Source organism: Mycteria americana, chromosome Z (assembly GCF_035582795.1).
Source record: "Mycteria americana isolate JAX WOST 10 ecotype Jacksonville Zoo and Gardens chromosome Z, USCA_MyAme_1.0, whole genome shotgun sequence".
Lineage (NCBI taxonomy): Eukaryota > Metazoa > Chordata > Aves > Ciconiiformes > Ciconiidae > Mycteria > Mycteria americana.
In genome coordinates, this window is record NC_134396.1 from 68,890,289 (window position 1) to 68,909,449 (window position 19,161).

The window sequence follows — 19,161 nt, forward strand, 5'->3', positions numbered from 1 at the left end:
ACAGTCAGCCTCCTGCAAGAGTGGAAGGGGGAAGATTAAGCTGCTGTGATAGAAACAAAGGGAACAAAGGTAAGCACAAGTAAAATGGTGTTGATTATTAGGTAAGACAGTTATATCTAGAAAAGAACCAGGCAAGTGCATGCAAGAGGATCTAAACCTATGGCCACCATTTCACAGGCTAACTAGCTCTGCTGCTTTTGCCCTTGTGCCTCATTTTGCTTCATCCTTTCCCTCCCAAGCCAAGTATTTGGGTTATACAAATAGCAGTCAAAACACAAATCCATTTTCCTTTTTGCATAGGTTAGTTCTAATCAAGATTAATTTCCTGACCTGAGACTATGGCAGGAGATAGGTGCAATGGAGGGGCAGTCCCCGGGGAGGACAGAACTGTGTCTTTCAGTGGCAATGGTTTCTTATCTCTGTAAAACTGTGGCCTGATACCGAGTGAGTGGAGAAGGGAAAGTCAGCACGTACTGTACAAACTGCTGCAAATCAGCCGTTCCGCAGGCTCGTGCAGGCTCGACTCGGAGTTCCCTCTTTTTTCAACATACGAGCCCTTGAAAATAACCAGACGTGGACATAAATTCATAAGCTGCAGCAAAACTTTGCTGGGCAGTGACACTGCAGTCACATCTCCGTGATGAAGGATAGAAAAAACCCACGTGTCTTTACAAAGCTGTCAGCGTTGCAGTGACGGCTCATTACCTGAGGCTACTGGGCATTTCTAGCCTAACATCTCATAGTTCTAAGTGATGTCTGTCTTTCGGGCATAAATTTTCAGGCCCTATTTTATCTTGCAATTAAGTTGACAAAGCAATTTATATACATAAGAAAAAGAAGCAGGAATGAGACTGCTGTGAGTTACAATACTATATCTAGTAAAGCCAGTGTAAATTGAGATGACTTCAGGGAGAAGTGTTTGCATGAACACGTATGGCTGGTACTGGGTAGTAGTGAGATCTGTGTGGCAAAGTAATAGGATCTTGGAGAAGAACCACCTTACCTCCTACAACTGTTTTCAAAGAACTGTATCTGCTTTGTAGCATGTATGTACTTTCAAATATATAGTGTATGTAAGGTGAAACGTACATTTCACTCAATATGAAAAAGGTATTCAGTGCCAGGGCCTTTCACATTCAGCACAAGTCTTTTCCATGACCATGCTGAGGCTTTGATTGAGGCTCAAGCATGTACATGGCTGGTTGTCCCTATGTTCAGAGCAATCATTTGAGGCTACAAGCTTCACTCGCCAATTTTTTAACAGGCTAGCAAACTCTGATGGCTGGCAAACACCCACCAAAAACTGAAGTGACTTGCTTATGCTCACTGGTGAAACGGTGAAGAACAGCGCGGGAGGGATGCAGCAATTCTGGCAGCAGCTGCTGGGCAGTGTGAGCCCAACAGCTGCCTGTGGGCAGGGTGGGCTTTTCATTGAATCTTTGCAGGACGTTTAGGAGTGCTGTTTCCTCTCTTTCCTTTTTTTTTTCCCTTCTTTTTTCTTTTTTTCCCCTTTTTTCCTTTCCTCCCCTTTTTTCCTCTTTTCTTTTTCACCGTTTTCCCCATTTTCCCCCTTTTCCCTGGTCCCCGTTTTTCCCCCTTTTTTCTTTTTTCCTTCTTTTTATCCCTTTTACCCCTTTTCCGTCTTTTTCCTTTCCCTCCCCGCCCCCCCTTTCCCCTTTTTCCTCCCTTTTTCCTCCCTTTCCCCTCCCTTTCCCCTCCCTTCCTTTCCTGTCCCTTTCTCCTCCCTTTCTCCTCCCTTTCCCCTCCCTTTCTCCTCCCTTTCCCCCTTCTTTCCCCTTTGCCCACGTTTTCCCCCTTTTTTTCCTTTTTTCCTTCTTCCTGTCCTATTTCAACCACCAAGGTTTCCCGCCCGCAAAGCAGCCTGAGCCCTCCTGAGCCAGGGCTGCCGCCAGGCGGGGCTGGGCGGGCGGGCAGTGCCGGGGCGGTGCCGCGGGGGCTGCGGGCGGAGCGGGAGCGGGAGTGGCCCCGGCCCTGGCCCCGGCTCCGGCCCCTCCCCGGGGCGGCTGCGCGGCGGCGGAGGGAGCGGCGCCGCGCCGAGGCCCCGGGATCCGCGCCGCCTGCTGCCCTCCGTCCTCTGCGCGGCCCGGGGATGTCGTCGGGCGGCAGCCTGAGCACCATGCAGCGCCTGGTGGAGCAGCTGAAGCTGGAGGCGGCCGTGGAGAGGATCAAGGTGAGCCGGGCCCCGCGGCGGGAGGCGGGGGTTGCCTCTCCCTGCGCGGCGGGGCGGGGGAGGCGAGCGGCTCCTGCCGCTTCTTCCCGCTTTGTCCGCGCCGCCCGCCCTGGGAGCGAGTCGGGGGGAAGGGGGCGAGGGGTGCTTGTGCCCTGGGGGGCTCCGAGCCCCGGCTGCCGGCCCCGCGGGCGCGGCGGAGTGAGTGCCGTTCCCTGGTGGAAGGAGCTGTGGTAAATAATTCAGCAGCACCTCATTAGTGGTGCACAAGCACGCATGGTAATCGAGAGGAGTTCCTCGCAGCTGAGCCGGCCGTCTTCCCCCTCGTCTGAGGGCTGGCAGGATTTGCAGGGGGAGGCGGTGTGTCTTTGTGCAGCCGACGCACTTGGGGAAAGCAGGCGATTTTCTACGCATGCATGAACCTTCCGCTTGCAGATTTCCAGACAAAGACAGGCTAGCGAGGCGGTCCTGTCATCTGCTAGCTCCTAAGGTTTGTTGTTCGGTTTGGTTTTTTTTTTTCCCCCTCTGGCAGCCCAGGCTCACCCATGCAGACCACTCCGAGGCACCTCGAGGTTCCCAGCAGGTGTGAGGGGCTACAACTGCTTTGCAAAAACAACTCTTTCCAGGCACGCACAAAATCCAGCATAAGCTGTGAAGTGATGAAGGTCAAATTAATTTATATCCTGTGCTTTCCTTTTCTCTCATCACCTCCGTGCATTTGCCATTTTTCTCTGGCCAGTCACAAAGCACCAGCTTCCTTAGTCTGAGGACAGTGCCAGTGCATTGAGCTGCAGGAACTTAGCTTATTGATTTAAAAATAATTTAGAATACCTTTTCTCACTATCCCTGTCCTGGACTGCTGAATATTTGAAGTGCCCATTGGAAGGTGAAATCGCTAGGGGTTCTGGACATCATCCTGATCAATTCATTAATGTTACTAAATTTTATTAGCGAGTACTGAGTCGCCAGATGTTTGATTCACTAAAAGTGACTGTAGTTTATCACTGCAATGATGTGTGGGAGTCTGTGAGAAACGGCACGATGCAGAGTAGAAATATAGGCCCATGTGGCAAGAGGGGTATTGTCTAACACGGAAATGGTTGACCAAACATTTCTGTTGCTTTATACCACCAGCAATAGCCTGGATCTCTCTTCCTGCTCATTTTGAGACATATACCCCCGCCCCGCTTTTTTTTGGGCAGGAAGGGGGTATAAAAGATGGAGTTTGTAGTTTATTGGGGGTTACTTTGTGGCAGTGACATATTCTGGAGCTGGACTTCTCAAGGCTACATATTTATTTTGGGTTTGCTTGTACTCCAGGGAGGCTCAGCCTTGGTAAGACCTCAGTCTCATCTTTCTTGCAGCATTGTGCACAGCAGTCTCTTTCCAGGTCTGCTGTTCTAGGAACCTATTCGTGTCTTTTTATAATCACAAGTGAAATGATGCATGATGAAAAATGTGTCTTATAAAAAGCATCATCTAGGGTTTTGTGACATGCAGTATAAAAACAGTGAGGAATATATTCAGCTGGTGAAAAACCACTTGGATCAGTTTTAGCAGACACTGAGATAGGAGAAAACGTTGTTTTGGCTACTTTGAATAGACAATGTGTTTTCAGACGGAAGCTGGGTATGAAAGGATTTTTAAAAATACATCCCACAGACCAAAGTTCCAATGGTGATTTTGTTTACCCTGCCAGCTGAAAAAGCAGACAGGAACAGTATTTTCAGAAAGAGGAAACCAAGTAGGAAAGAAGTACCCACACATATCTTGCACACAGGAGGCTGCCGCAGGAACGTGTTTGTCCTGTGATGAAATACGGCAGAAATGCTTGTACTTTCTGTGTGAACTGGAGGAGTGAGGAATGTTACGGGGGCGTAGGTAGGGCTAAGAGTAGGCAGATCTGTCCTAGAACAACAGTCTGCTGCCGTATGGATAATTCTCACACAGGTGCCAAAAATGAGGTTTGTATCTTTCCAGGAGCACCAGGATATACACATAGCTCAGTGCGTGTTGCAGAGTTCAGCAGTGAAGTGCAAGGGGATGCCATGAGGAACTGCTAACTGTGCTGTGCTCATAGGGCAAGCCGTGCCCTGAATGACTCTCTGCTCGTTTTCCCAGGAAAAAGCTCCATACAGCGTTGGCTTTCTCGGTGTTGGCAAGCGGCACCTCTGCCTGATAGCCGTGTGGTGCACAGTTGTGTACCAGAAAGGGGTCAGCACTGTGCTTGAGGCAAGGGTGCTAATGCTGCAGAGGGTCCAAGGGGCTGGGCAGGGTGGGAGACCTTTGCAGCCTCCAGAAGAGGTTCTCCTCAAGGAAGGGAGGAGTGACAAAGCCCACTGACTAGCAGGGTTCATTGCTGCGGATGCTTCTCCCTGTACTCTGCTCAAGAGAGCCTGGGAGGCTGTGGGAAAATGCTTAACAACTCCTTGAAATGCCGACAGCTGCCAGGTGAATTCAGGCAGTTGCCAGGATGAGTGTCCTGGAGGAGAGCTGGGAGGCAGTGAACAGGACAGCAGCGAAATAGCACACAAAAGTGTGCGCTAGGCCAGATTTCCCACACGCTTCCAGATGCTGTTGGATGGGATGACCCAGAACCAAAATCCCATCAGGGCTCCTGGGTGGCCCCTTCAGTCAGGAGGCTGGGAAGTGTGGATGGTCCTTCTGGCTATTGTCTCATCCCTCCGCTGGCAGCACTGCAAAACTGTGTAGGAAGAAAACCCAGTATTTCAGGAGGCCTGTAATGAAGGCAGAGGTGAGGTCAGAGGGGAACTTGTATTCCCACCAATATGCTCAGTATTTCCTTTTATAAAAAATGTAGCAGACAGCATGGATTTTGACAGTTCCCTGCAGCTGTTACCAATGCATGTCTGAGAGATTGGGAATTCCCCTGTCTTTTCCTTCAAAAATACAGGCACACGACTGACTTGCTGTCCACAGGAAGAGCAGGGGAGTTCAGTGCTGGAGGCATCTTGCCTTTGGGTTCCTGGGCTTGTTCTGCAGCTCTGGACTGCAGCTTTGGGAGCAGCTTTGGGAGCCAGAGTTTTGGGATTTGAAGCTCTCACTTCACTGCTAGGGGAGGGTGGCAAGTTGGACTTTAAAAGCTCTTCACCTTCATCTTTTTGCTTTCATTCCTTGTTATGTGCTGTGCTGCTTAACAGTTTGGAAATGAAAATCCTTTTTATAAATTATCTGAGGATATAAAAATTCAAATATAAACCTGAAAACAGGACAGTAGACTGGAAAATATTGTGGTCATGGCCCTGTGCATTTTAATGAGGACAAATTCCATCGCACTTGCACCTCAGTCCTCTACGCTCCTCTGGCTCATCACTGGCACAGTATTTCATGTGTGGAGCTCCATTTCATTGGAGCTTTGTAAATGTGCGTCTGTGCTGATTTACTTGGTGGTTTAGAATACAAGAGCTGACTTGGCTGCTCTCCAGCTCTGTTTGATAATGGTTCTTCAAGAGGAAATGCCTAATAGATGCTTGTGAATGAATTAGTTTCCTCTCTGGATTTGTTTTTCTTTTTCCTTTACACAGGTCTCTCAGGCAGCTGCAGAACTCCAGCAGTACTGTATGCAAAATGCCTGCAAAGATGCCTTGCTTGTTGGGGTTCCTGCAGGGAGCAATCCCTTTCGAGAACCCCGATCCTGTGCTCTACTCTGAAATCAGGTAATAAAGTCACAGATACCACAACAACTCTGATTTGAAACTCAAACCCTAGGAGGGACAAGGGCACATGATGATAGTTGTTTGAATGTCGAATTCTTGGTAGTGAAGCGTTCATCACTTCCTCGCTGGCTCTACAGATTGTTTTCTGTTTCTTTTAGGTGTGGTAATTGAATCATATCTCTTTCCTACAGCTCTTCCTAGAGGTGTTTTGTTTATGAGTTGTTTTTTTGTTTGGTTGGTCAGTTTTTGTGTTTGAGCAGCTCTAGGGTCATTTGCAGCATCCAAAATAATAAAAACGGTCTGTGACACACGGCTGCGTTTGACACAGCCAGACATAAAAACCAGTCACGGACCCAGCTTGAAGAAGTAAAACTAAGCCGCAGTAGTTGCATGTGTTCTGATGACTAGCTCACAGCTTAAGCAAGAACCTTGTTAAAGTACGTTTTGTCTTCAATGTCATATTGCAGGTCATTTGGCTGTGTTTGTCCTTAGGCTCTTTCTCTTGTTACTGTTGTACAGCACCAAAAGCGGTGGAAGCAGAGAGGAGCTTGAGGCAATCTGTAATCACATCCTTCGTAAGCTTTTTCAGCACAGGTCTCAAGGATGAGATACTCCCTCAGCTCTGTCTGCCTTAGCGCTCCGCATTGCTTGTAGCTGCGTAACACCTGCAGGGTGGTGGGTGACCATCCAGCATTTGCAAATCTTTGGGATCCAGTTCCGTGATTCCCGCTATTGTCTCTCCCATCTGTCACACAGATGTCAGTGATTGCAGCAGGAGGAAGAAAGGCCATGTGTGCTAGTAGTCTTGGGCAGGATCACACCATAACTTTTGTTGGAAAATCTTACTTCTTCTGCATGACAAACAAATGTGGAAGTAGAGAAGTGGTTACTCTTCTTTAAAAGAAAAAATAAAAATAGCTCCTGCTAAAGAGCTTAAAAAACTACAGAGAGAGGAAGAACCACTGAATTCTGTTCTTTCTTTGAGAGTGCTATCAAAGTGAAAATGAACGTTTTCTTTAAGGGCAGAATTTAAACTGGAACATAAAGTACTTGTAAAATCTTCCTGTTCCCGCTGCCAGGGTTCCTGAGCTTGCAGTTGTGCTTGTGCCTCATCAAGAGCGTGGTTTTGATTGTTGCTACATAGGTTTGGCAAAACAGGATTGAACCTGAAGAGAGAGAACAACTGAGCATGAGTTGCTCTTCTGGAAAAACATGGAAGGGGGAGAAGCACAAGCAGATTTTCTTAATTTAGGTGCTACCCTTAATTCTTCCTGCAAATAAGATAAAATTGATAGTGACTGTTGCATGTGTTCTTCTGTTATTGAAGCAGCCTTTCTGCTTTTTCTTTTTTGTGCGTGTCTGTGTTTGTGTGTGTGTGTGTATGTATGTATTTCTAGGATTTAAGTTTGATTGCATCATCTAGACAGGATACAAAATATTTTCTCAAATGAGTTTGAGGGTTAACTTACGATACTTGTAGAAATGCATAGCTCAGCCCAAGATGTCATTTAGTCATCTTTTGCTGATAGATCAATTATCTTATTTATTATTATTTAGTTATCTTAGGATCATAAACAAATGAGAGCAAAGTTGAAAAGCCAATTAAAGAATTTTATAATATTCAAGGATGCCAACATCCAACAAAGGAAAGTGGTTATTCAATTTTTCTCAGTGCAAAGGAGCTTTTGTGTTATAATTTTTAAGCGAAATATATCGGCATAGGAAGATAGCATTTAATAAACCTTTTTTTCCTCTTACAGGGAAGGTCAATGGAAAATAGCCTTCAAGCATGACGTGAATAACAACTGCCTGCCTTCACAAGAAAAGTCTCTCTCTGTGTCCTAACTTTTGTGTGGCTAAAACAATGTCCTAGATATTTATCCGTTTGTTCTTGTGTATCCGTACTTCACTAGCTTTTGCTAATGTTCTTAAAGTTTTTTAATGTAACTCTTACTCTTTTCATAATTGTCACCATTGTTACTACAGTACGCTAACTATACAAATATTACTTGAGAAGTTTACATTTTAGAAAAGAAAACACACGAATTTTTACCAAATTACTTAGTCCTATCTTAGTAAACTGTTACTCTGGAACGATAGTAAAAACTATTTGTTTTTTTCCAAAATAAAACATCCAAAAAGTGAATCATTAAAGTATAAAACTACTTCAGTACTAACAGCATTTAATGTTCTCAGGGGGAAATTTTGCTTCCATTAGCAAGACCTGGAACCAACTACAGTTTTTTTTCAAGTGCATCTAAGTCCATCAATGACACATATTAGAAACTGCTGGACACAATGTGTAGCACAGGCTTGATTCCTAAGGCATGTTTCTTACAAGATTTCTAATCTGTAATACTTCTCCTAATTTGTATTTGTAATGGTACTGCCATGGTGGAATTTCCTTGATGTGTTTAAAATGTGACCAAACAGACACTAAAAATCCACGAACACCCAAAGATAGTTGCATGCATAATTGTCAAGGTTTGCAATACACAAAACTTACTAAAATGTGCTTGGTCATTTGCCTTCAGTTTTTTATAGAGCACTTTTACAAGGACAACTAACTTTTTTAATAGGTTTTTAATTTTGTCTACTTTCTATTGTTTGTATTAATCTTTTAGAAGTTTGGAAATAAAATTTCTTTCCCTACTGGCTTTGAACGCATTGTTTAATTGTCACAAAGAGCAGATACTGTAAGGAAGAGGATACTTTGATTTTGCAGTGGGAGGGGAGGCCTCAAGTTGTTTCGCTTTTTGGGAAGAGAAAGTTGCTGTTGGATGTTTAGAAAATGTGTCTTATGAATAGAAAAATCCTATTTAATAACTATTCATTTTTGTGGTAAATAGTAACAATGTTATCAGGCTCAGACATTTTTAAACTGTAAGGAAGAAGTTTGCAATGTGAGTATTTAATCTTCATTAATATTTACTGAAATGGTGCAATGAGTGTCCTCCAGGCAGTTCAGTGTTTGTCAGAAGATTTTCATGCCTGCTGTCCTGGAGGAAGACACTGAAATGAGAGTCATGATACTGCCAATAAGTATTGTGCCTCTAAATACAGAGGAGAATGTCGTTCCTTAAGAGCTTTTCTTCGCACTGGCTTCCTTTCATTGTAGGCTATTTGAATATGGCAGTTTTTCTTCTAGTACTCAGCACATGCCCACACTGTGGAAGTCTAGAGGAAGCATGGTTATTCTTACTTGTGCAGAGGTGATCACAGGCTCAGATTAAGATCAAAATGCTCAAGTCAGGGAGGGAGGGAGAGGGATGGGAGTATGCATCAAATGCCTTTGAACAGCCAGCATCTGGCTGCTGGCCGCTCCCTCCCAGGCAAACCCTTCGTATTTTTTACCTCCCGCAATAAAACCTGCCCCTGTCCCCACATCTGTTTCTCTCCCCAGCCCCCCCTGCTGCCTATGCTTGCCTGCTTAGCATCCTCACTTGGAGCTTGGGTTCTGGAGTGGCTGCTGAGCTGGCATAAGGAGCTGCCAGATTACAGTGTGCAGGAGAAAGCAGCTGCTGCTAGCCAGCCAGTCGACTGCTGTTGTCTCTTGGCTGCCCTGCCCAGCTCCATGTGGTGTCTTTCAGCTGGAGCACCACGGTCAGCAAGTGTCAGAGGAGCAGCGCTGTGAGCGTACTGCAGGTCCTGACTGCATCCATTTCTCACACCAGCAGCAGACAGAAAGACCTGTGCAGCAATTGTGAGATGGACTGGGATAACTACCACGCCCTGGTGTACCTGCGAGCGTGGTGGTTATTCTGCAGTCCCATGGGAAGAAGACACGGATTCCAGTCTCTTCAGAGGAGTGTGCTTGCCGCACCCCTTTGCTCTCAGGGCAGCGTGTCCACAATAAAGCAAATTAAGTGAATGCACACATCTGTACGCCAAGTGCCTCACGTGAGCCACAAGGCCCCTCTTCTCACTGTCATCTCTCAGTGTACATATTTGTGAGAGGTGTAGAGTCATAAACAAATACAATAAAAAACAACAGGTCATTGCAAGCCCTTTTCCTTATTTTCCGCTATGTTGCCAGTAACTAACTGTACACTGACATTTATTCTACCTCATGGAACTTAACGCAAATAGCACTTGAACTTTCTTTACTTATTTAATGTAGGCAACATGCCTTTGTTTTCAAAGTGATCTATTGATTATCTGAGCTAGTCTTCCATGACTGTTCATGTGAAAGTTCTGGTGTCAGCCTTTGCCTGTGGGAACGGAGGACATAAATACATAGCTTGGCAGTGGCAGCTATAATTTTCTCCAATGTGGTCATCTGTGACTGAGACTTTGCAGAGCTGCACTCTTAAAAGAAGAGATTCCTGGGTCTGGCAATTTGGGAGACAGTTCTGAAAAACAGAGCCAAACCCATGATGCAGAGAGATGGAAAACGGTTAGGTCAAGTGACCACAAAAATGGGCCAGAAATAGTAAGCAAACTGCAATTTTTATTTAAGTCTTTCTCTTACTCTGGTCAAAATAGGGAAACACTAGCTTGTTTGCAATTCTACTAAAAGTCTTTTTATGTTACACTTGAAAGGTGTTTTCTAAAGTCTGCAAACAATTTGGGTACAAATAATTTGGGGATATTACTGTGAAATAAAATTGCTATTAGTGCTGTCTTCATAGCTTTTAGGAATTCTCAGCTAAAACTCAGCACTCCATTTTGTCTGAGAGACCAAAGCTTTCTCCCCTAAGTGCTGGTTTTATTTATCCAAATAGTGAATATGTGCTTACTGAAGGCTCAATGTCAAGAAAGCATAGCTAGCATAAACCATAAACTTGGTTTGTTTTGGTTTTTTTTTTCCCCCCTTTCTGTTATTACATCAAACTTAAAAAGATTTGTGAGTTTGAAAACTGAACCATCTCAGCTGATGGCCACTGAACAGACACTGACATTCTGGAGGTGGCAGGCATGCCTGTGCAAACCATGTATGCATTCCTGCAGCAGAATGGAGTTACTGTTGCTCCCACACATATTTCCATTTTTGTTGCCAAATCTTTTGATGGAAAGTGAGGGTTCGGGTACTCTTCTATCCTCTCTCTTCTGTAACTTGCAATTGAGATGCCTTTTTTTTTTTTTTTCCCTCTTACCCTTTCCAGCTGTAGCCTACAGTATTTGGCACTGCCTCCCAGATGACTCTCCTCTCCTATTTGCTGATGCACTGTAGCAGGCTTAAAAATGTAGATGCCAACAAATGGCCTCCACCAGCTTACGCAGAGAGCTAGCGTCACAGCTTAATTCTCTGGATCAAATCTATTAGAATCCTAAATTTCAACATATCTTTCACATGTTGTCCATAAAACAAATGGGTTGTTTCTATAGCTCGATTATGATTAAAGGCAGTTCAGGAACTCATCACATGGTTTCTAAAGGAGCTGTCAGAAAGAAGTGGAACTGAGCCCAAGGGACAAATAGAAAGGGTCACAGCTGTAAGTGCAAGGAAGATCTAAGACTTTATGAGCAGCCTTGTGATTCTGGCAGACATAGTCCCTCTTTACGTTTGGAAAGCTGCATGCTCAGGGAGCAAACGTAGGTGCCTTGAAAACTCTGAGCTTCAGTGTCTGGTTTTTTTCATTCACATTTTATTTTTTGTATAAAGAATGACACAGTACCTTTATATCACCCATGAGAACCAACAGAGAAGCAGTAATTCTCCAGATTCAAGGAACTAGTTTGTTTAGTAAAATTCTAAAAACATACAAAAGAATTACTAAGGATTCCCAAATCCTAATTTTTCTCTAAAAATGAACAACAACAACAATTTAATCTATTTCCCTTCAAAGAGCTTAAGAATTTTAAGAAGTATGTGTAGTATGCAAATACCCATTCCATTCAGAAGAATTTAAGACGTGTTTGTCCATCGCTTCTTCCAGGGACTCTTTCATAAGTCAATCTCCTTTTTTTGAACTCTGGTACTTCTGCAAATCCTGGATCTGGAAAAGAAGTGGAAAGAAAACACATGTATGATAAATACATGTGTGTACAAATACAACACAGATGCAGACTTAACTAGGTGTTTCTCAGAAGCAGTAACAGACTTTAGCTTTAACCAGTATAATCTGTATGAAAAGCATCAACTGCCATAAAATTAAATGTGTACAGACTAATATTAACTCCTACTTACTACTACTGATCAGTTTTATGCATATTGTCCTGTAATAATAATACAGGACCTGATATACAAAATAAATACATCAACCTGCACTATGCTTAACCACAATATTTCAGTTAAGATTTTAATGCTTATTTCTATTTTATTAATATTACTCACTACTATTCAGTAATTGTGAAAGTTCATTCTTTTTAACCAGAGACACATTCATGTTTCCACGATGTTTAAAAAAGCTACTTACATTCTTACGATTCAAGTATTTTTACAATAAAATATTTGAGAAGTTGCTTTTTCAAAATAAGTCACTGTAAGAAAATTCTGTTTAGTCTTTACAAAAAGTATTGTCAGAAAACTTTAACACTGACCTAAGAATTTCATCTGTTCCAGTGGAAATACTGGCTTGGCATATTGGCATTAATTGTGGTTTAATAAAAGTTTGATCTGAAGCCTGAAGAAATCCCTGGGGGTTCCCAGTGTGTCTTTTTAACTTGACTCTGTACCCATTTCTTAAACTTGGGATTTCACATTTCTTACATTTGGGACTCCAGAAGGCTTTCACCGTATTAAGGTGTTTGGGTTTTTTTTGTTAGCATGCACAACTATTTAGTATACTTATTTTTCCCCTGGCTAGTGAGTAATAAAGTAAAATAAGGCTATTCTTCCAAAATCAACAGCAAAAATCACTTTTCCTTTTTTGATTTGATTCAGATTTAAGTATACCTTTGCCCTACTGGGCAAGAGTATTACAGAAAGTTTATCAGTCAGAGATCACAGTGTTTTTAGAATGCTGTAAAATGTGGTACCAGAAGAATCTGCCCCGATCTCTACTGAAACGATTGTATTTAGAATTTTATACTATCAGCACCAGTTACAGGTTACTGAAATACTGTTAACTACCCAGCAATACTCCAGGTCTCAATTTTAATCCCAATGGAGAGGCAACAGGTCTGTTCAGAGTTTCTGTATGAACATTTTAATTTACATAGGCTAAAAATTAAAGCAGTTCACCATATCCAATTAACTTTCCCTCTCTTTATTTCCATAATTGCCTTAAGCAGCCCATGAAACATAATGATATCAATGAGTTACTTGTGTTTTCATGAATTAGTCTGATCTAATGAGTGAAAGCATTTAATGCTGTGCTGACCTTGCTGTACCACCAAGAGATTTAATGACAGGCAGCAACAGCGAAAACATAAATTAAATCACTTATACTAGGAGTTAAGCACTTTATTTAAGAAGCTTAACCTTGGATTTTTAAAGAATGTGGCACCTCACCTATAGGGAAGGAGCAGAACTTAAAAAATACTACAGTATACGATACAGCAATACTTAGTCTGACAGGGACTAGTGATACTTTCTTACTTTTAAGACTCCATGGGTACATATTATGGCTTATCAAAAAAGGTCTCAAGCTAACTATATTTGAGAAAGTAAACCAGGGATAAGAAAACTACGAAAAAAAAGAGAAGCCTGAAGCTTTTCTATAAGGACTGTACACACCTTCAGGGTAAACAAAGTTTTGAAGTACACACTATACCATCTATTTGAGGAAATATGTTTTGGAATGATTTCAGGATGGAGAGTTAGCCCTGGAGACATTAGCTAAAAAAAATATTCCAAGAATAAGGTAACTGTATGAAACAAACTTTGAAAGTTGTCAGAGTGAAATTCTTACTCTATTAATGCCAACAGCAAAACACAGCCATTAGTAGTATCTAAATTTGCTCTCTGAATTTGCTGAATGTACTTTTTGTCCTTTAGAGAAAATACTTTCTAGTCTTTTCTTCCCCCTTTTGTCCAAACCTATGTTTACAAAATAGTATTTCCCATAACTTTTAAAATAATTCTGGCATGTTTATTATGCACATTTCAGGCACTGTCAAAAAGAGAAGAGGCTGAAGCTTACAATATTGGAGAACTACAGTTTCCAATATTTTAGCAAGGGAAAATAATGGCAGTAACACAATTCTATTGTTTTTTTTAATATTCTTTATGCTCAAAACAGAAAATAAATGTTTAGGAACATTTTATCACAGAAGAAATATATATGGAAGTAAGATTTTTAGTAAAGGAAACATGCAACTGTTGGGTTGGATTGGATTTAACAACTATTTGAAGAAAATACAAAATCTAGTCTTACAGATACTCCTGTTTCCAGTTGAGTTACAAAGAGAATTTCAGCAAATTCTGTTTGCTTTGGACATACCTGTTCTATTTTTTTCTTTTGTCCATAAGAATGGTGGACTTTGTTTTCTCCTTCCTTTAGATCCTCCACCTATTTGGTGAAAATTCAGACTTTGAAGTTCATCTGGGTCAACAAAGAAATCAGAGAGAAAACTATCAGATGCAAATGAATCACATGGGCCTGTGGATGAAGAGTCATTCCATGGGGTCTGGTCAATCAGAATTTCTGGGCTCTTAAATGTTGTGTCTCTGAATTCTTCTAGAAAACTCTTAGAACTCTCCTGAGGTGCATAGTCACTGAAAGTTGCAAAGAAATCCTCTTTTTCAGAGTTTTTGGAAGAATGATCAGAGCTATAGTGCGTCCTGAAAGGCTGTCTTTGAACATGAAGAGAAGTCATAACACCTACACGAGCAAAATCTTCACAGTCCTTTGGCACAGCAAAGAAATTCTGCTTCCTCCCCGTAATTACTTCTGAAGAACATGATTTCTTTTGCATATAGCTTGGAAGACCAGAGTCAAAAAAACCCTGATGATGATTCAATGGAGGAATTATGGCTTCAGAATTCATACGAGACGGTCCTGGTAGAGAAAAATTTGAACCATTCTGTTTGGAGAATGAAAAACTAGCTTATTTCTCTACATTTTACAGAAAAACAAGATGCCATTGAGCATTTCAGTTGCAGTCTGCCTCCTCAGAATAATGGACCTTTCCACGATTAGAAGATAAAGATTCTAATCCACTCAGCTTTTCACTTGGTTTCAGAGGAGACACATTGTTGCAGTAATTCAAGACATTACCTGTGCTCTTTTGTGCCTTACCAAGCAGCTCTAAAGACTGATGATTTTGTTTATAATCTGGACGAAATGTATTGAAGTTATTCCCGTTTTCTGGGGGTGATGCACCTTTCACTTCTGTTTCTAGTGGAGCAGCAGCACTTAGGCTGTACGAAGATGTCATGTCACTAAAATGCTGAAACAAAAAAAAAGATACTTGAGGAGTGTTTATAGTACATGTCTACACTGTCAAATATGAAAAGTTAAACCAGTTGTTAGGATTCTAAGATGTATAATTTTCTGTGTACTGGAAAGAAAAAAAAAAGACTTACCAATACAGAAGGAGAGGCATGTACAGTTGACAATGTGCCACCTATCTTAAATCTATAAACAGAGTAGGTAATAACCTGTCTCTTGAAACACAGGAAAATCAGTACCTTAATATACTTTATTCTCTTTCCTTAGTCCAGGACTGTAGAAAGTAGTGTCTGCAATGGATTGGCGCATATCATACATCATAGACGAATTAAACTGGTAAGATATTTTCTGTTTTTCAGTCAGTAGACATGGCTTTACACATATCCAGTTATTACAGTAACATGCACCACTTGATATTCAGTACCCAAATATCTGTTCACTTGCTCCTTCACCTTAACTGAATGCTTCTGATGTGGAAGTTTGTCCTCCCATTTTCTTGACTGATAAAGGCTGTGCATTTTTTATCTAATTAGCTAACTATAATCAGTCTATAATTTTCCCAGACTGGGCCCAACTGAAACAGTAGGAGCACACAATTCTAAGTGCAGAGTGACACTTTAGTGAGTGGAATTCTTCATCTTAACTTCTACGCTACGGCTCTTTCAAATGCTTAGTACTATGAATTTATAAGTGGTGGGTTTATTATTGTGTAAGAAGACGGATGGAAGGAAGGAAGGAAGGAAGGAAGGAAGGAAGGAAGGAAGGAAGGAAGGAAGGAAGGAAGGAAGAAAGGAAGAAAGGAAGGAAGGAGGGAGGGAGGGAAGGAGGGAAGGAGAAAAGGATGGACAAAAGTCCTGGAAATACTTAATTGGAAAACATTTCTTATATTAGGGAAACATATATGCTTGTATGCTGATACAATACTTGATACAATGAAGCTTGAAGAGGAAGCTGATCAAATGAGTATTTTTCCAGTTCAGGAAATGTTCTAATCATCTTCACACAAACATAATGGCGATTTGGCAAAACCTGCTGAGAATTAGCAAGCTCAACACTTTAGATATGAATGATACGCTAAAGCATATAATTCATTTTTAAATGATACCAGCAAATGTGCATGTAGCTTCAGATTAAAAAACACCTGTATTACAACAGTGCAAAAAGACTGATCTAATACATAAATTAATTTTGGCCAACCTTTAAAACTTTTTTTGGAACCTCTGGCAGAAGATCCTGAAGTTGATCAAAGCTTGCAAGAAACAACCTGTTCAGCGAAGATCCCTTCTTCGACATAAACTGAGCAACCAGAGGGTTGATACATGGAAAAGTAAGCAGGCATTTCTCTGTCTGGAAATGGAAATTATTTTGTTAGATTGATATCTGACGAACTTTTTTTTCCTGTTTTTCTGTTTCTACAGAATGACATCCCTATGAGTAGGTCATACAGTATATCATAGAAATAGAGCTTTCAAACAGTGCACTTTTACAGACCCATGAAAACTTTTTTTTACTACAGATGTAATGGTGTATCATTGGTGAAAAAGAGGAAGTTCTGCATCATAGTTTGATAAAAAGCAAGCACAGTCTAAAGATGTTTCTCTTCTAAAGGGTGAAACCAGTGAATCATGTAAACTTGATTTGAAAACACATTTACCGTTTATTCTCCATTTTGAAGAAAATTACCTAAGTCAGGACAAACTGACAAAGCTGGCTTTGTTTTACAGAAGTTATACTTGTAAACAGCAATGAGACAGGTGCCAAAAGCAGGAGTTACTAGGGGGAGTTTGAATGCCACACAGATGGTAGCAAGTTGAGAGCTGTAGCATTTTAAGAATGTCAGCTTCCAGTTCCTGCCTTTCATAGAGCTCTGCACTCAACAGATGCCAGGATCTAATACCTTTAACAGAGACAAAATACAATGAATGACTCCTCTCAGTTTTTTACCGATATCCTTAATCTCTAAATTGGAAAACCTGTAATCCAGTATCCCACACTTGAAAGTCTATGCCAATACCTGCTTTAAAATGCTTCTAAATTTTGCAAAAGCCAAAAAGGATCTTGACTTTACAAGAGTTCAAAGTTTCCATATGAAATGAACAAATCTGTATGTTTAATTTTAAAACCTTAATACACAAGTTAAAGAACATCATATATTTGGCTGTGATTGATGGACCTGTTCCAGCATTTATTGTAAATATCCAATATCAACTACTGCATTAGAAGTTAAACAAATTTCTACTATCTTGTATTAAAGCAAGTCTGTAAGGAACACCATTGACTTCAGTAATGGATCAGCACTGATGAATTTGGCTTCCTGCCCAAGTGAGCCATTGTATGTTTATCTTTTACAATTTGGATGGTTTTTCAAACTTAGTACCTAGAACTGTAGAACCATACACATTGGCTAGCGGATGTGGAGGATGAACTTCTCTACTGGTTAATTGTGAAAGCATGGGGAAAGTCCAAGTTGCACCTAATTGTGCTGGCAAGGATGACAGAAGCTTTATATATATGTGTGTGTATAATAATGATTATTTTAATAATAAATTTTAAGACAACAACAAAAAAAGCCTATAACTTTATGAGTCTGAGAAACAGGAAGAAAACAGTGTAATTTAATGGAAAGATAAGCAAACCTCAGATGGCAAGACAGAAAGCCAGGATTTGTCCAGCCACTCATGAGGACTGATATTAGATGCTATCAAAATGTTGTCAACAATCTGACGAATTACCAGTGCTGTCTCTTCAATCCCTGGCATAAGAACTACCTAAAAGTGACACATAGTATTTTTGGTTAAAACTTATACTAAGGAATGTCTTACTTTGCTACAATAGTTAAATGGGAAAACTTAAAGGTGACCCTAAACACAACAGTGGGTAATGTAGAGTAATTAAACCTGATCCACGCTTACCATGCAGAGGAACTCCAACTTCTGACCACTAGCTTGGCCGCAAATTACACTCCTTATTTATGCAAATCCTATGTAGGTGAAATTAGTTTATCCTACAGGTCTTTTATACGTGATCAAGTTTATGGGTATAATATGAGTTCCTAAAAAGCCAGGTAATTCTGAGATGCCTAACATAGTTTAAGAAGATGTGTAACACTTTGAGGGTGTAAGTAATTTCCACATGAACTACACTGCTGAGTACCTGGAATGAAAAAAGCTTTGTCCTCTCTTTAACCTTCATTTAACCAGATGAATTTGAAACAAATTTTAATATGCAAATAAGTAAAAAATTGCCTAAAAAGATGCTACATCATGCAAAAGAAATGTTACAGATATCAACTTGGTAAGCCGAATGAAATTTTGCCCCATTTTTTAATGTTGATTATTCTAGATACTGCATTTTCTGATTTATAATGAAAAAAGTTAATTTACCCTGCCACATAAAAAAAAAAAGCAAACTATCTGACAGCACAGAAAATTACACTTTCTTTTCTTCTACTATCTTAGTAACATAATATTAATCTGACACTTCAAATTAAGACATAAACAGGATTAATACATGTTCTCATAATTTATAAAGTTAAAGGTACAATCTCATTTCTTGACTCCTAGTCATAAAAACACTTCAGCTGCTATTTGAATTTGATTCAACTGGTTCTGGAGTCAACACAGTCTTTTCACTAACTTCAGCAGCACTGAATTAAGCTCCTCTCTCTTATTTTAGTAATTTTGAGCTATTTTATGTTTTTGATGTAAAATGCATACTTGATTAAGCACTTTAGAAATATCATACAGTGACAATTAAAACAGAAAGGTTGTTACCAGAAAAATTACCTTCACTTCAAAGTCTTCTGACTTCTGTGTAAGTTCAATTACAGTGGCATAAATTAAGACAAGGTTAAGCAGAGTGTCTCCCCTGAGACTGTATCTATAAAACAGTTTCATTGGACTGTTAATATTTAATATGCACATGTAATAATTCCAAAATGTTTGTTCCATGTGTTAATAAATGTCTGTTTCGTTTCCTGGAATTCAGAATACTAGTACAGGTGGAGCATTAATATCTG

At 40.8% G+C, this 19,161-nt stretch overlaps 2 protein-coding genes across 3 annotated transcripts in view; one reads left to right on the forward strand and one right to left on the reverse strand.

Moving 5' to 3' along the window:
• The first annotated feature begins 1,994 nt into the window (after nt 1-1,994).
• GNG10 (G protein subunit gamma 10) lies at nt 1,995-14,377 on the forward strand. 2 transcript variants are annotated; one of them, XM_075526384.1, is made up of 3 exons: nt 1,995-2,191; nt 5,734-5,865; nt 14,253-14,377. In XM_075526384.1, the coding sequence occupies exons 1-2, from the start codon at nt 2,111-2,113 to the stop codon at nt 5,857-5,859; spliced, it is 207 nt and encodes a 68-aa protein (XP_075382499.1). In that variant the 5' UTR covers nt 1,995-2,110; the 3' UTR covers nt 5,860-5,865; nt 14,253-14,377. The 2 variants fall into 2 exon arrangements, with proteins under 2 accessions (XP_075382499.1, XP_075382497.1); XM_075526382.1 differs by lacking the exon at nt 14,253-14,377 and adding an exon at nt 7,626-8,521 and having other exon boundaries at nt 1,999-2,191.
• The window catches only part of SHOC1 (shortage in chiasmata 1), a 53,340-nt gene continuing 45,760 nt past the window's right edge, over nt 11,582-19,161 (reverse strand). Inside the window, exons 22-27 of the mRNA XM_075488636.1 lie at nt 18,929-19,022; nt 17,780-17,911; nt 16,341-16,490; nt 14,970-15,141; nt 14,193-14,750; nt 11,582-11,804 (exon numbers count right to left, since the gene is read on the reverse strand). Coding sequence (XP_075344751.1) covers nt 11,704-11,804; nt 14,193-14,750; nt 14,970-15,141; nt 16,341-16,490; nt 17,780-17,911; nt 18,929-19,022 — 1,207 coding nt within the window. The 3' untranslated portion in view covers nt 11,582-11,703. The remainder of the gene's footprint in view (nt 11,805-14,192; nt 14,751-14,969; nt 15,142-16,340; nt 16,491-17,779; nt 17,912-18,928; nt 19,023-19,161) is intronic.